The following is a 17164-nucleotide window of genomic DNA, read 5'->3' as shown; positions in this document are numbered from 1 at the left end:
AGTGCTGACGTCCAGTCCAGCCCCACTGGCCAGACCTGAGCTGCCCCTCTGTGGGCAGGTATGTGGGGTGGGGCATCTCGGGTCTGGGAGGATGGCCAGACCTGCTGGACTTGGCCCCATGGGAAGCAGCTCTTTGCTCTCCCAGAACTCTGAGGGGAGTGGAAGGGTCCTGCCGGGAACCAGATCCCTGGAGGCAGCATCTCAAAGCCAGGGGCCTCCCGAGACCCACACGCGGCCCTCCAGCACCTTCTCAACCTGCAGGGGGCGGCCGTCCTTGTTCCACTTGACCACAGTGGCCGGCGGCTCTGCGTCCACGGGGCAGCGGATGTAGCCGTGAATCCCCACGGGCACGTAGATCACAGGGGGCATATTGAGGACTCGGGCTGGGTCTGCAGGAGCGGGAGTTGGGGCAAGCAGGGGTGAGAAGGCTCAGCAGGGGCCGAGCCACCCCACAGCCCAGGGCCCAGCACTCTGTGCAGCACCAGGTGCGAGCCCAGTGGGGCCACGACACAACACGGCCCACCCCCAGGGCTGACCACCCAGAGGCCAGCACGGCTGTCCCGTTTGTCCAGTCCTGCATCCTTAAGAACCCCCGTCTGAATGCACCGAGGCACTGCCGCTCCTGCCCACCTGCAATTCCCCCCGAACACCTCTGTCTGCAGACTTGGTGGCCAGCAGGGACCCTCAGCACCCCAGCCCCTAGACTCCCAACCTTAAAGCCAGTGTCTGGCCACTCATAAGACCAGTAAGATGATAGCATCCCTCTCAAGTAGGCGGGACCCCAGGCCTTTCCTCTCCCCACACCCTCGGGACAAGGCTGCTTCTGTGCGCTCCCTCCCGCCTCGGTCTTCCGTGTGTGTAGCTGGGGTGCAGAGTTGGCCATGGAGCCTCTAGAAGGTTCTCAGGCGACAAGAGCAGCAGCCCTGCAATGTGGGTGAGTCATCACCCAGGGGCCACGCAGGAGAACAATCCAGAACTCCCCAGGAGGCGGTGGGGATGAATGGGCGGTTCTGTCAGCGTCTGGAGCCCTCCGCCGAAGAGCATTACATAAATACCAGGCCGAGGTGTATATTTAGACATAGCTTCCTACTTTTGTATGGTGGAGGCTTTTTTTTCTCCCCCTCCAAGGTTTTCAAAGGGTTTATGAATGGGAAATACTCTGAACACTGCTTTTTAGTAGAAATAAAGATCCTTGTCTCACCCACCTGAAAATCTCATTCCTTCCCCCGCCCCGGATTCTCTTTGAAGGCAGGAAGGAGGTAAGAAAGGACAAGTGGGAGTGGGTGATGCGCTGGAAGGAGACGGGAAACCACGCTTCCCTGGCAGGCACGGCCGCAGCTGGAGGACAGGAGTCCTCGTCCAGGCAGGTCAGGGTCCTCTGGGACCACTCCTACCAGCTCTGTGACTCTGTCTCTGCCCCTCTGTGCCCCATGACACAGCAGACGGGATCTGCCCCACCAGGAGTCTGCAAAGGAGCCTCTTCTTCCGGCAGGTGTGGGTGGGACAGACCTGATGCCCCAGTCACACAGCTGTCCTGGGGCCTCACAGCTCTCAAGAACCTGGGACTCACAGGACAGCAGCTGAGAGTGATCCTCTGCTGTGGAAACTGGAGAGGAGGCCTCTGACCCCACCAGCAGCAACACTGCATGAGGGCATGAGGCCAGGACTCAGGCAGCCCCCCACCAGGCCTCTGCTCTGCTAGCCTCCTGGGTCACCAGCTGTTCTGCTCACATCCTCAGCGCAGACACCGCCTCCAAGCCCTCTCCAGACAGTCACACTCTCGCCTGCCTGCCCCTCCATGCTGTGGGGGAGCCTGGTTCTCCCACACGAGCCGTCAAGTGATGGAGCGCCTGTCATCTACCACATCAAGAGGGGCCCGTGTTGCCTGAGTGACAGAGCCATCAACCAATCAGGAGGGAGGGACAAGCCCTCATCATACATCCTCTCCCCACCACAACCAGCAAGCTGAACGATGCTGCACAGAAGCCTCGGCTGCTCTGGGTCTCAGGCAGCCCCGAGAGCCGCAGAAGGAAGGCCCAGAGGGGCCTGGTGCTGGCAGGAGTGGATGAGCCACTGGGAGAGGGCCTGTGCCCCTCGCCGACACAGCAGGGGAGCAGAGAGCTGGCAGGACAGTCGCCCCACCAGGTGTGAGCCACACACCCTCAGATAGTGAGAAAAAGCACCTCACTCCAGGTGCAGACAGAGGAGCTGGCTGGCACCAGCACGAGGACAGTGTCCAGAAGGCCAGCCTGGCCCTGAGCCCAGCCAGGGTGAGGCCGGCGGGATGGATCAGTGGACAGGGACAACTGCATGGCCAGAAGAAGGACCCAGAGCGGGCTCCATTCACCTGCACTAACTAACCAGCCCCGGGCGGGCCTCCTCCAGGGCTGACCCCCTCCCTCGCCCCGGCCCCTCCTCTGCCCACCTTCCCCGAGGCAGCCCTCCCTCCCCAGCACGGCCAGTGCGCCCACTCACACTGCACAGTGAGGTACGCCGAGGCCGAGGGCGAGCGCCCCAGGCTGTTGCTGGGCACGCAGGTGTACTTCCCCGCGTCCTCCGGCTTCACCCGGAAGATGATCAGGGTCCCATCGATGAGGATCCGCACCCGCAGCTTCAGGTCACTGCAGGGACACAGGACACATGGAGGAGAGGGTCTTCCATGCGATGCCAGGGCAGTGTGCCCATGAGTCCTCCCTATGGCTGATGCGTGGGATAGGCGCCCCCCACACTGACACTGGTCTCAGCGCACAGAGCACAGGAAGGGGACCCCAGCCCACCCTCCCATCCCAACCAGCTCCCTGAGCCCAAAGGCAGTCTCTGCTGGGAAGCCTCACCCCCGGGAGGCCTGGCTGGGCTCTGGGCAGGGCATGCACTCACTTCTGGAAGTAGACGTTCTCATCCTGCCAGTACCAGGTGTAGGTGAGGTTGCCGGGGTAGGCCTCCGCCCGGCAGGTGAGCAGTGCATCCTGGGAGATGTTGACAGTGATGTTCTCAGGAGGGGAGACGATGAAGGGAGGCCCTGGGGGACAGGGACAAATGTGACCTCTCCTGGGGGGAAGGGACCACAGCACCAGCTGCCAGGGGGCTCTGCCCCCTCGGAAGGGGGCGCCACTAGCCCCAGGAGGGACCAGGCCGGCAGTGGTCCAGAAGCAAGCAGCACAACTGAGCAGTTGTCATGGAGACGCATCCAGCTGCTGCCTATGCTCAGGTTCTTACTCACCCTGCAGGTCCCAAGGATGCAAGGGGCCCAGAGTTGTGGCCACGCATAGCCCCTCTGCCAACCTGGCCCCCTGAATAGCCAACTAACGCCTCCATAGATACACACACACGGCATGGAGAAAGACCACTCTCTCGACCCACAGAAGGAACCGGCCTGCCTCTAGAGGAGTAAGAGGCTGACCACAGGTGGAGGGGCATCAGGAGAGGAGGGAGGAGAAGCAGAGGACACGGCTGCAGTTCCAGCAGCCCTGGTGCTGACTTTCCAGACACCCTGTGGATGTCACCCGCTCTCGCCCAAGTCAGGAGGCCGGGTGCAGCCACTCCCTGGCTCCCTCCAGCAGAGGTGAGGGAAGTGGAGCAGATGGACAGAGGCCACCCCTTCTGGGGGGCTCAGGGCCCCAGGCAGAGCATCGCAGGTGCTGACCCCACAGATGCCAGCCCTGACAAATGCCCTCCATGTTATTTAAGCCTCTGGGGTTGGACTCAATTCAAACCTTTACTTATTAAGGCAGTCACCAGAGGATGGAGTCTGGTGGGGGAGGGGGCAGTCCTCCCCCGGGGAAGGTGGAGACACCGCAGGACACCACCTGGACATTCAGAGAAACCAGAAACCCAGTCGGCATGGTGCCTCCTGCCACCCCATGGGAGGGCCACTGAGGGTCACCAAGGGAGGCCACAATATGGGGATGAGACCCCACCCGGTTCCCTGCTATCCCCAGCTAAGCCACCCACACCCTGGGAAGACCCCCAGCTCAGTGGGACCAGGACTTCCTTCAGGAGGCCTCACCTTGGACGAGCAGGTGGGTGGTGTGCACTGCCTCCCCCTGGATGCTGTACGCGCGGCAGGTGTAGGCGCCTCTGTCCTCCCGACTGACCGACGTCACCGTCAGGCTGCCCTCACTCACCTGGAGCCAAGCAGATGGACTCAGCTCCCACCCTGGGCCCCACTGATGCCTTCTCAGGTGGAGGGGGCCTCGGGGCCTGTGCACTGGGGAACCTCCAAGGTCACAGGTACCGCCCAGTCACCCTGCCACCTCCAGCCCCACCTGCGCCTCCGCAATGGTGAATTGGTGGCAGGACAGGAGGCGGGGGGCAGCCAGGAGGGGGTGCGGCGGCCCGAGACAGACCGACACTCACCTGGTACTTGTTGCTAGCACCTAGGAGTGTCCCCTCCTTCAGCCAAGTGACAATGGGCTTGGGATTCCCAAAAGCTGTGCAGGTCATGGTGACGCTACCACCCTCCTTGGCCTCAATGTACTGAGGGGGTGTTTCTGTAAAGGTAGGAGGAGCTGCAAGAGACCCAAGGCACAGGGGGCTGATTAGCTGGCTGTCCCACACACGGCACCCTGCTCCGGGGCCCGTCCCACAAGTCCAGGGCACTCCTGGAGGCAGGGGGTAAGCAGGAGACAGGCTCTGTCCACCTGCCTTCTGGAAGGGAGACCTGGAACTCAACAGTCTGGCTGGATCCCAATCCCAAACTTTCTCTGTTGTATCCGCCTAATTCCAAATAAAGGACTGTTTGTCCAGCACCACAGGGTGCCTCAGAGGCGCCAGGGACACGGGGATAAATGAGGCACCCATATACCTGCAGCCATTCACACCTCGACCATCCAGAGACCCGTCTTTCTGAAACTCCAGCCTAGCCAGGCCCTCGGTTGCAGGCCATATACCATCTGAGCCCCATCAGGCCTAAAGTGGATCACAAACCAGGTGACGTGGGATCACCTAGACCCTGAAGAAACAATCCTACATCTTCTCCCAGCCCAGCCATGGCCACTCCCTCCCAAATTGCTCCCCCAGCACCCACTTAGGAGTCCTGACTAAAATCCCACCCTGTTGAAACAATCAGCTTTTAACATACCCCATCTCATCTGTCGAAGCTGCTTTTAGAAGCCACCTGATCATCCTCAACCCTCTGGACAATCACCTGGGGTCTTCTGGCCCAGCCTGAGGGTCCACAACACTGGGCTGGGCCGGGACTTCTGACCTTGTCTCAAGGCTCCAAGCTCATGTCCAAAAGCTACTCACCCTGTAGCCCTGGGCTCAGCTATTCTGGGCTCTACCTAAAACCCTGTCCTCCACACTGATGGGAGGAATGATCCAGGTAGAGTCTGTGAGAGGAGCTGGTAAAACGTAAAGCTACTGAATGGTGGTCATCTTGCCATACTGTCATCGCTGTTAGCTGCCCAGAACTTCTGAGGCCCCAAGGAGAAGCTGTGAGAGGGGTCTCCTAGGAGGTAGCCTTGCCCCAGGCCCAAGCAATGTTAGGGGACATAGCTGTCCACCAGCCACCATACATCCCTCAAATCGACTCCAACACTCCAGCCTTCCTGTCTTTCTATAAGTGCCAAGAAATTCCATCCCTGGGACTGCTGCACCTGCCATCCCCCCTTCCTGGGCCATACTCACATCTCACCCTTCTGGTGCTTCTACATCTCTGCTAAAATGCCACCTCTGCCTCACCTGGTCAGCCGGTTGAGGAAGGCACTTGCTGCAGTCCTGTCCCCTGAGACAGTTTAAAGCACTTACGACCAAGTCTCCTGAGAACAGAGATCTCCGTAAATCCCAGTATGTGCTCAGCTTTTAGCACAGCTCAGGTATGGAAGTGAGAGTTGCGCCATAAAGAAAGCTGAGAGCCGAGGAATCAATGCTTTTGAACTCTGGTGCTGGAAATGACTCTTGAGAATCCCTTGGACTGCAAGATCCAACCAGTCCATCCTAAAGGAAATCAGTCCTGAATGTTCACTGGAAGGACTGATGCTGAAGCTGAAGCTCCAATACTTTGGCCACCTGATGCGAAGAGCTGACTCATTGGAAAAGACCCTGATGCTGGGAAAGATTGAAGGCAGGAGGAGGGGACGACAGAGGATAAGATGGTTGGATGGCATCACCGACTTGATGGACATGGGCAAGCTCCGGGAGCTAGTGATGGACAGGGAAGTCTGGCAAGCTGCAGTCCATGGGGTCACAAAGAATCAGACATGACTGAGCAACTGAACAGAACAAAAGTGGCAAGTTACAGAGTCTCAACAAATGGCTGAATGAACGGATGAATGCCATGAAATAGCTGCATGCCTGCAAGCGCACGTGCACACATACCAACACAAACGCAAACATAAAACTGAAGACAAGACGACGGTGAGATGACCTTCTTCAACAATCTCCCCAGTGCTCCGCTTGGTGTGGCCACAAAGGTGGCCACGAGTGAAGGCCGGGTGACCGGGGAAGCGGTCTTCATCACGCACAACAAACATCTTTGAGAAAGTCAATCCTGCTGCTGCTGCTGCTAAGTCACTTCAGTCGTGTCTGACTCTGTGCGACCCCACAGATGGCAGCCCATCAGGCTCCCCTGTCCCTGGGATTCTCCAGGCAAGAACACTGGAGTGGGTTGCCATTTCCTTCTCCAATCCTAACCCGACGTTAAACACACCAAAAGTGATGGTAAAACACTTTCTGTGTTAGTTGCACAGTCATGTCCAACTCTTTGTGACCCCATGGACTACAGCCTGCCAGGCTCCTCTGTCCATGGAATTCTTCACAAGAATGATGGAGTGGGGAGTCATTCCCTTCTCCAGGGGATCTTCCCGACCCAGGAAACGAACCTGGGTCTCCTGCACTGCAGGCAGCTTCTTTAGCATCTGAGCCACCAGGGAAGCCCCAAAACACATTCTAAGCCCTTACAAAGGGAACCTGGCTTCCGAGCCCCATACTGCCTCCTACCCTGGCCCGTGAGCCCATCCTAGCAGAGTCCTGCTGCCAAGCCTGCTCTTGAACTACAGCTCACACAGCCTCGGCCTCTATTACCTCTGTGTCATGCTTAAGGAAAAGATAATACAATAAATTATGTCCTGAAGTGACAAATTAATTACTAATTAGATAATTACTTTATTATTTAGGTGCTAATCAGGAAAGCACTTTGAACAATTTCAAGTTTTCAGGAAAATAATGGTTGACTCCCGACTATTTACTGGATTAGGTGTGAGCCTGCCAGCTGCATTTCCAGCTTAATTCTTCTTTTTTCACACATGCCCTATAATTAATCATGCAGGTTAGAAATAGGCTGGCCTCTCCTCCGAGCAGTTCACTGACAGAAAGCAAGGCCTGACTCGGCCTTTTCTAGTATTTCACATGCAATGAGGAAATAATTGGATTTGCTTCCTCCCAACTGGCCTTGAAGAAAACACAGAAGGAGAAGGAGACAACTTGTGATTCTAATTCTTCATTTTCCCAGGGTGATCCCGGTCAGAAATGCCTGACAGGAAACATTCTAGGTTGGAAGAAATGCAATGTTTGTGCTCCAGACTCTTTCCTTCAATAAGGGGAGTATTTACTCTAGAAGAAACCTCAGAATGCAGGAGGAGGGAGGGAGGAAGAGAGGGTGAGGTCGCTCACCTTGGGAGCAGGGCCCTGGTAGGGAAAGCATTCCATGATGAGCTGAGCTCCGGTGCTAAAGCCTGGCCCTTCATTCCAACAACCAACCAGGCTCCTGAATGTGGTAGCTCTGCTTCCTCTGGGCCTCCGGGCATGCTGTTCCCTCTGCCCTAAAACACCCTGCCAGCCTGACCCCCCGACCCCCCTCACCTGGTCAACTCCTCTTCCCCAAAGGGTCTCTGCCCAGGGCTCATTTCCTCAGAGAAGTCCCTGTCCCTCATGCTCCCAAAGCTGTACTGCAGTCACCTGTGGACCTGACTGTCCCCTGACGATCCTTCAGAGCTCGGTCTGCACACCCCCAGAGCCTGCCGAGTGGACATTCAGGAACACATGTTGATCACGGGTCAATTCCCAACGGCTCTTTGACCACCCAGGCCACCTCTGCCAGCCCAAGGCCCTTCCTGGGCTGCCCGACTTGGTCTTTCTCTCCCATGAGGGGGAGGGTGACCCGTATCCTGCACAGCATGACCCCCGCACAGCCGACGTTCCAAACGCGGCACCAGGCGTCTTTAATCTTCACTACAGCCCTGCACACAGGCACGGTTCTTGGAAACAGAATAGTGAAGCTCCCCGAGGGGAGGTGGGTGTCCTGGCTCAGACAGCGAACGAGGTGGCCTCACAACACAAGCCCAGTGTCGTCGGGCCGCATTCCCTGCTGGTCCTCCCGCCTCCACTTCCTGGACAGGACCCAGCGGCGACGGGAGGCAGGCAGGGCTGTGACGGCATCAGCCCGCCTCGGGAGACAGCACGAGAAAGCAGGCAGCGTGGGGGCTCTTGGCTCCGCGCTCCATCAGTGGTGCCATCAGCGGTAGGCTTACCTTCCTAATTACACTTTGCTTGGACTAATATTAAGCTGAGTTTTCATTCCCGGCACAGACAACAGCTGGCATTGAAAGGAAGTTGACTCAAAAGCTCACCGGTAGTGGGGACACCCCACTCAAGGTTTAAAATAAGCCCACCGTTGGTCTCTGGGGACTGACTGACAGGAGTCAGTTGCGTGCAGTGAGTCAGCAGCCTGGACCACTGCCCCAGGGCCACCACTCCTAGGTCTGTTTGGTCCCAGAGGCCAGTCTCAGGCTAAAACACTATTTTCCCAGGGCCCTCGATGGGTTTTCAGGGCAGAAGGTGCACAACCTGACCCAACCTCATGAGACAAGGCCAGTGGAAACTGGGAGCTCACAAGCCAGGACACTGACAGTTCCTCTCTGCTGAGCGTGCAATTCAGGGTCACAGACATCACACCCACAAGGACCTAAGCTGTGCCTGGGCATCCAAAGCACATGTGCCGTTGAAGCCTCGACAACCAGCTTAATATGCATGGCACGTGGCGGCTGAATACACTATGTCACAAACTGAATCAAGAGTAAAATAAAGCAAAGCAAAAACCCTGCTCCCCTCCACCATGGGGATCACTTCCTCTTCCATTTTCTCTGGGTTCCAGTGTCCCCAGCTCCTTGGGAATTTCCCCTCCCAAGGAAGGGCTCCCAGAGGCACAGGGATCCCTCGGTCCCAGGAAAGACCCTGGCCCTGTGAGAGACCATCACCCTTCACCCTAGGAAGTAAGTACCCACTAGCATCGGAAGGGTTACCCTCCAGGCCGGGACCAGCAGGATTGCCACCCGGCCCTGGGTTTGTCCTGCTGCTGCCCATCAGTTGCAGCTCAGTGGCTGGCTGACACTCCACGGTTACTCAGGCAAATGGACTAAAGGAAGGCTCTAACAGGGGATCCCTGAAGAGGGTCTTCCTGCAGCTGCCCTAGAATCCACCCTGCAGATGCTCAACCCTCCCGGATTCCAGAACCCAGTTCCCACCCCCACCCATGGTGACCGCCGTCTGCCAGGAGCTGCCCAGCCTCTGGGACTCCAGGACGACCAAGGGGCCAAGGGTGCAGCTGGTATCTGACCAGTGGGCCGGGCCAGGGTCTCCAGGAAGGCTGAGGAACTTGGCGTGCAGCTGCACCAGGGTCTCCAGGGCAGGCTACAGTCAGGGGCTAAGTCCCAGGGGCATGGGAAGAAGGCTCAAGCACACGCAGGACACACACCAAACACGCTCGCATGCAGGCACACAACCCACACAGCGCGCACCGTGGATGGTGAGATGCACCCAGCTGCCGTTGTGGAAGGTGTCGTACTGCTGGTCGAGCAGGAGCACCTTGCACTCGTACCAGCCCTGGTCTTCGGCACGCACCTGCTCCAGCCGCAGGGATGCCTTGTCATGGAGGCTCGCACGGCCTGTGGAGAGGGAACAAGAGGGTCAGGGCAGGGCGCTGCCCCCTGCAGCCCCAGCCCCACAGGGACAGCCTCCCTCGACCCCAGCCCAGGGCAGGCAGGCCCAGCACAGGGCAGACCCAAAAGCCCTGCTCTCTCTGCCCACCAGCTGCACCAAGAAGGCTTCAGTTTCCTGCACCGTCCCATTCTCTAGGGGTGGAAGAGAGGAAGGAGCTCTGGTGAGGTGGGATAGGAGAGGATGAGTGGGCCTGGGGACCTCCGGCCAGGCTGAGCAACATCCTGTCCCAGGGGTCCCCGTGGCTGCCACGCCCAGCACCCTGTCTGTTGTGGCTTCCCTACAGCGGCCAGGGGAGAGGCCACCAGGGACAGGATGCTGACATCCCCTGCCAGTCCTGCCTCTGGGGCCAGAGAGCAGAGAGCACTGGTCCAGACAGAACCCAGCCCTGAGCTTGGCTAGAGTGGGGGTCGGCATGGGGGGTTGTGCGTAGCCTGAGAATGCAGAGCAGCTGGCAGATAGAGCACTGATCCATTCTGAGCCACCCTCCCTAACTCAGACCCCTTCCCCAGAGTGCCCTCCGGGTCCTCCCTCCACCTGGCCCACTCCTCGCCCCAATGTCACGACCTCCTCTGCTTTCCTCCCTGTGTTTTTGACACTGGCAATCTGCCTACAAATCAGACAGTCCCAACCAACCAGGGCCGGAGAGAGACAGACACAGGAAGACAGAGAGGGGCAGAGAGAGAGAGAGAGAAATAGAAGCTGACAAAAATGCAAGGCAGACCTCAGAGCCCAGAGGTAAAGATAAAACCCATGTCCTGCCAGCTTCCTCTCTTCCTTTAAACCCCAGCGCACACACACCCACACACACACCCGAGCACATACTCACACTGCCCCGTGCCCTCCTCCCTGGTGGGCAGGCCCTGGCAGTGACTCAGTGAGGCCCAACTGGCAGGAGTCATTGCAGGACAAGACACAGGGGGCCAGGAGGAGGCAGAGCGGGTGCCCAGACGCTCCCTCCACCCGGGACAAGAGGCCCCAACTTCAGAGCCAGAGGGAGGGAGTGGGCGAAGCCAGACAGAGCAAACCCCGTGGCTGCCTGCCGAGGCTCTGACTCAGCTGCTTCTACTGAGCCGCCCTCCAGCCAGCCTCCTCTCCCACGCGGCGGGCTCTGGGCCTCCCTTCTCCTCTGGCCTCCAGATCCGCAGGAGCCCCTGTGGATCAGTAAGGCTGTTCAGGAAGCCCTGTGTCTGCCCCACCTCCTTGTCCCTCTCCTCTCGCCACTTAATTAAAACCTACCAGAGTGCAAAGGATGGGAGGACAGAGGCAGCGACTGGAAAACAGAGATAAGAGGCCCATCGGAAAGGACGAGAGGTTACAAGACACACGCAAGAGGGACAGGGCGGGGGCCCCCCCGGAGCCAGGCAGGAAGCTAGGGCAATGGGGCAGCCCTTACCTGCATATTCAGGGTCCACATGAGGCGGGTAGTAGCCGAACTTGATGAAGATGGGGATGGGCACCCCGAACTTGAACCACTCCACGACATAGGGCGGGGGCTGCCCCGTTACCGGGTGGACCACGTCGCATCGCAGGACCACGCTCTCGCCAGCCCTCGCGGTCACGAACTCGGGCTCCTCTCGCAGGCCGTGGGCACCTAGCAGGACAGCCACGTTGGGACGCGGGAAAGGAGAGGCCAGGAGATCCTGCCCGGCTGTCCCAGAAACCACCTCTGCCCTCCCAACCCTGAAGAGCACAGCCCAACCATGCCTTTTCCCACTGACACGCCTACCAGCTCTGAGGAGGGTGGCCATTGGGAAGGTGGAAGGGCCTCGGCCCCTCTGTGGACACCAAGGTCCGGGCAGGTACTGCAGCCAAGGGTGAATGGGGACCTCTTCTTGCACCAGGATGCTTCCTGCTAGAGCACAGCGGGAAGACTCGGAGACGGCATCCTCCCACGCCCCACCCCCAGCTCAGCCTGATGTTCACAGCACCAAACAAGAGCGTTCCACACAGAAGTGGGGAATCCCCAACAAGCTGAGCAGAGGCTGCTCCTGGCATCGCCAGAGGGAAAACCCCACCGGCCTGAGCTGGCCTCTCTGCCCCTCCTCCCTCTGCCCGCCTGCCAGGCCTGCCGCAGAGGAGGGAGTGGGAGGGGCCTCCATCCCTCCCGTGTACAAGCCCCAAGTCTATCAGCAGGAGAAGCCCCAGACACCACCATTCGGACCGCAAGATGCTGGGGACACAGGAGGGGTACCCTGGGGCCACTAACCTCAGCCAGCTAAGGGGATCACCCCTACCTGGCAGAGGACAAAGCATGTGGCTGGATAAGGCACTGACATCCTCCAGAAAGGGACTGGAAGGGATGGGAGGGAGGTGAGACAGGGAGAGGCCCAAACCCCCCAGCCCCAGCCCCAGCCCCAGCGAGAACAGGTTAACCCAGTCTCCACCCCAGGCCTGCGGCCCCACCTCCAGCCTGACTCGGGCTGCCACACCAAAAGTCACCTTGTCCACCTTTGTTCCCAGTGAAAGAGCCCGCTGGGAGGCCCCTCCCCCCGCCTTCCCGCCCAGCACCCACGCAACCCACCAGACCCCGCCCCTCCCCTCCAGAGCTGGCTGGGCCCCTCCAGGCAGCACCACGGACAGCGGCTGCTCCACTGAGGCTCTGGCCTGACTGTGAGCACACATCTGACCCCTGCGGGCTCCTGCCAGGCGCCTCTGTCTGGCTCTCCTTTGTGTCTCGGTGTATCTGGCTCTTTCTATGTATCTTTCTGTTTGGTTCTGTCTCTCTCTCTCTCCAGTGTCTCTCCTGTGTCCATCTCTCTCTGGTTCCTCCTCCATGTCTGTCTCTCTGTGTCTCTGTCTCTCTAGCTCCCACCCACATGAGTGATGGTGTCTACCTGCTCCCCTCCTTTGTGTGACTCTATCAGCGTGTGTTGGGGGGGGGGGGTACATGTGGGGTTCCATTCGCCTATGCTGGGGAAGGGGTTTTGCTTTTCTGCTGCCTGGCCCCTGCGTGCTTGTGTGCTCTGCCTCTCCAGGTCCATGACTCTCCTTCTCTCCCTCCCGCTCCAGCTCCCTCTCCTCCTCCCGCAAATTGCGGAAGAAGGAGGAGGCAACCCTTCTGGAAGCTGATTGGCTACTGGTGACATCACTGTTTTCTAGAGAAAGAGCTAAGATCACAGAGTATTTTTGGAGCAGAGCACAGTGTTGCCCTCACCTGCCTGAGGCCCCAGCAGGTTTCCCAACCCTCCCAGACCTGCTTTAGGCAAAGGCTGAATTCCAGCCCCTCAGGGAAAGTAAAGCAGGTTCCTTCCAGCCCCCACCCCACCCCCTGGGGGCACCAGGCAGGGACTGGGCCTGCCTCACAGCACCCTGGCACAAAGGCTGACCCTGGGCCCTGGAGGGGTGGGCAAACAACAGACGTGTGCACACAAGTGCATGTGTGTACACATGTACATGTACATGTGAGTGTGTAGACTTCGGAGAAAAGAAGAGGAAACACAGGAGCCAGGGCAAGAGGAGGGCGTGCCTCCCAGGGGCGGCCACCTGGGGCAGGGGGCAGGGTTGCTTGCCCTCCTCTCATAGAAGAGGTTCTGGAGGCTCTGGGAGGCAAGACCTTGACTGCTTTGTTCTCCGCACAGCAACTGGGCAACGAGGCGGCCTCTTCCACACCCATCCAGGCTCAGGGCTGCGCACCCCACCTGAGACCCAGCCAGACCTGGGCCCCACCCCACAGCTCTTCCCACATTCCTCCACCAGAGACAGCAGCTGGAGGAAGACATGGTGAGACCAGCAGCACAGACACAGTGAGCAAAGCCAAAATAGACGGGCTTCCAGGATGAAGGCAGTGGAGTGGGAGGCCCTGTCCCAGCCCCCGCACTCAGGCCAGTCTTCCTGGCTTTCAGAATCCTAAAATATTTATCAGCTTTCCTCATCTCAACACACACACACACACACACACACACACACACACACACACACTGCGTGTGCTCTCACTCCATCACCCACGAGTACTTCCCCCTCAGCCTGAGCCTTTCTGAGCCAAAGCATGTCTAATAAAACACTTTCTCCAGAAAAGCTTGCTGCAAAAAAAAAAAAAAAAAGTAAACAGGCTGGCAGCAGAGATGGAAGAGGGGTTTGATGGAGGAGAGAAATGCCTTCAAACCCAGGACACAACCCAAGTAAAGAGCAAACGAGATTCCAGGGGCAAGAATGGAGACAGACGGTCAGGGTGTGAACAGACAGGCAGAGACAGAGAGAGAGGTCAAGGGCACCCAGGATTCTGCCAGGGACACAGAGACACAGGCCTTGAGAGGATGGAGAATCAGGAGAGTCAGGAGGGGACAGAGCCAGGCCCCAGGAGCAGCAGGGAGGAGGAAGGAGGGGGGAGGGGAAAGCAGGGATGGATGGTGCCCAAAGTGGGAGGGCTGCAGGAGGGGAGGCCCCAGACCCCTCCCCACCACAGAGGCCTGCAGCAGCCTCAAGGGGACTCTGGCACCCGCAGGGTGAGCACCGCAGGGAGCAGGAGGTGTCCTGGATTCCACACACTCTTTTCAGAGATGGCAGGACCCAGCTGTACCCGGAGGAGCAGAGCAAATCTGCACTTTGGGGTTTTGCCCGGTGCTCCCCGGTAGGGAGAGCGGACACAGGAGGAGGAGGTGCCCCGCGGTCTGGCTAACCTTTCCGAAAGCCCACAGGGTGCAGACCTCCTGCTCTCTGGGCCAGGTGGTGCCCAGCAGGTCGCCGGGTCCAGGGCTGCCACTGGATCCCTGTGAGCACAGGACCACGGAGCCCTCCACAGCCTGGCACAGCCCCCACCCCCACTCCCAAGCTGGAGCTCTTCCAGGGGCGGGGCTACGAGAGGAGAGGCAGCAGGACTGCAAAATCTGGTGGCAGCAGCCAAGGTCTGGGAACCAGGCAGGGAGGGCCAGCTGCCAGGCAAACCAGCTTCCTCTAGGTCACTACTACATACCAGATCTTTGTGGGACCCCAACACCCACCTGACAAATGTACCACCATCTCTGTCTCACTGGTGAGCAGACTGGGGGGTCCCCTGGCTGGGCCAGTGGCCTGGGGGCAGGGATGGGGGGGCGGGGGCGGGGGGCAATTAGGTAGGGGCAGGTTCCAGCTGTCCTGTCTCCCCTTTGCCCCAACTTGCTCCCCGCCACAGGCTAGGTACCAAAACACAAGGCCCCTCCCACACTGACCCAAGAAGCAGCTCCCTCCACTCTGTTCCCTGATTTGGAGGCCAGCCCCTCCACAGCGCACTCAGGACAGGTCCTCACAGCCAGACCCTGCAGTCCTGAACCCGAGACGTCCAGTGGGGCAGACCTGGGTTAGTAGGCAGCTGTGGATGCAGGGCTGAGCCCACTCTGCCTGGGACCCAGGAGCTCCGGCCCCGTCTAGCTGCGACACAGGGAGGCCTCCCCACCTCGGTGAGTGAGTACACGTCCCCAGGGAGGCTCCCCGCTTCCCCCGCCCCCTCGGGCACCAGACTCCCAAACCACAGGCCTGTTGTCTAATAATACCAGCGACAGCCACCGCCACCTCCATCTGCCAGCCTAAAAATAATCCCTGCTGAGTCCAAAACAGGCACAGCCCCCAATAGTCCCCCAGTCGCTCCTCTGTGACAAGCCAGGGGGTTCCAGGAGATCCCAGGAAGCTTGAATCAGGCTCCCCTGGGACGTCCTTTCCCCCTACCCGGGAGATGCAGACCCAGAGGCTTGCATGAGGAAAGCAGAGGAGAGACTCCATACACATGTAGCCAAGTGTGTGATGGCAAAACAGCCATGTCCACATAAGACTGCACCCTGGGTGTCCTTTGCAGAAGGTGGGTGGGCCAGAGGTCACTGGGACATTCTGCCTCCAGCCAGGACCCCCACACCCTACCTAGGAGGTCCTTGGAGAAGTCCCCACTTTTTAAGGTCTCCCTGTAGCTATTCTTCTGCCCCCACTCCCCATCAACCTCTGAGGATAGAAGTCAGAGATCAGGTGAGCCCAAACTGGCTCTCCGTCATCTAACAAGGCACTGGGGAAGGGACAGGACACCCTTCCTCTGTGGGTGCCTCTCCTCCCTAACTCTCTGGTCCAGGCAGCCCAGGAGGCAGCAGCTATTAGCCACCTTAATTTGCTCTCAGCTAGATTGTATTTCCAAGAGCCTGTTCCCCAGGAGCCACTGGCAGGAAGCAGTCAGTAATCCAACCTCCGCTCTGCTCCTGCAGCAGCTCCTCCGCAAAGAGGCCCAGCCACACCCACCCTGCCCACCGCTGGCGCGGGCCTGGCCCAAGTGCCCCCAAGCTGAGCCAGGGAGGGCCTCAGGTGAGGTGCCAGGTGGACGCAAGTAAGCAGGGGATCGAAGCCCGAATCTACTCACAATGAAGCGTCAGCACTCCCTACTCGGAAGCCGGAAAACCAGGACAGCAGCTCCTGCATGTTACCTGGACAGGGTATTACCTGCCACGGCCCAGCTGGCCAGGGGCCTGGACCAGGAGGGAGTTCTGGGGTGAGGGCGGGCAGAGGGCACCACCCAGTCACCGCCCTTTCAGAAGGACAGGCAGGCTGGCTGGGACCTTGCTCGTAGCCTGGCCCACAAGGAACTGTTCTCCAAAACTCTTCCGGAGGCCCTGACTCTGCTCACCAGTCTCCTGCTTAATCACGCAAGAGAGAACAGAAAAGCAGGAAGATTCCTAAGAAAAATAGGTCAGCTGCCTCAGGCAGGCTGAGCTGGCTCCCTTGGGCAGTGCCCCGGCAGGACCAGGCTACAAGCTGCCTCTGCACCCAGCTCCCACCCCCCAGGGACCAAGTCCTTTCTCCATTCGGGAGTCTGGCCAAGGTCAGAGCCACCTCTTAGCAAGTCAGACCCGTCTTCTGCGTCCCCTGGCTCTGCCTGTGTGTCCCCCACTGAGGCTTTCTCTCAGAGCTCAGTCTCCCTTCAGCCCAGCCCCAGGGCCGAGCCTCCAACTTTGGGAGCTTCTGGGCTGTCCATACTCAGGTGTGGAGCAGAGGGTGGGAAAAGCCGGGCGTCTGCTCCAAGTCTAGCCTCAGTGCCACCCACGGCCATCAGCAATCAGACAGGAAGGATGCCCCAGCTCGCGCCTGGAGACTCTGGGTCTCCTGTCTGCTACATTCATGTGCATACGCATACACACAGTTGCGCACACAGGCAGGCACACACACACAGATGTGTGCAGGCACTTCTAGCAGCTACCACCAATGACGGCTCTTTCCACAGTTCGCATTCACTCTCTCACACAAACTGCTTCACCCATCACCGGGCACAGACAGGAGAGAG

At 59.2% G+C, this 17164-nt stretch overlaps 1 protein-coding gene across 8 annotated transcripts in view; it reads right to left on the bottom strand.

The window, feature by feature from the left end:
* The window catches only part of IGSF9B (immunoglobulin superfamily member 9B), a 52624-nt gene that overhangs the window by 31959 nt on the left and 3501 nt on the right, over positions 1-17164 (bottom strand). For all 8 annotated transcript variants that reach the window (XM_042237634.2, XM_027959456.2, XM_060404271.1 and 5 more), the window contains exons 2-8: positions 11330-11527; positions 9735-9881; positions 4357-4508; positions 4007-4124; positions 2878-3019; positions 2476-2621; positions 247-389 (exon numbers count right to left, since the gene is read on the bottom strand). In XM_042237634.2, the coding sequence (XP_042093568.2) occupies positions 247-389; positions 2476-2621; positions 2878-3019; positions 4007-4124; positions 4357-4508; positions 9735-9881; positions 11330-11527 (1046 nt within the window). The remainder of the gene's footprint in view (positions 1-246; positions 390-2475; positions 2622-2877; positions 3020-4006; positions 4125-4356; positions 4509-9734; positions 9882-11329; positions 11528-17164) is intronic.

Source organism: Ovis aries, chromosome 21, assembly GCF_016772045.2.
Source record: "Ovis aries strain OAR_USU_Benz2616 breed Rambouillet chromosome 21, ARS-UI_Ramb_v3.0, whole genome shotgun sequence".
Taxonomy (NCBI): Eukaryota; Metazoa; Chordata; class Mammalia; order Artiodactyla; family Bovidae; genus Ovis; species Ovis aries.
The sequence above is the reverse complement of the archived record's forward strand: the minus strand, read 5'-3'. Positions and strand labels throughout refer to the sequence as shown.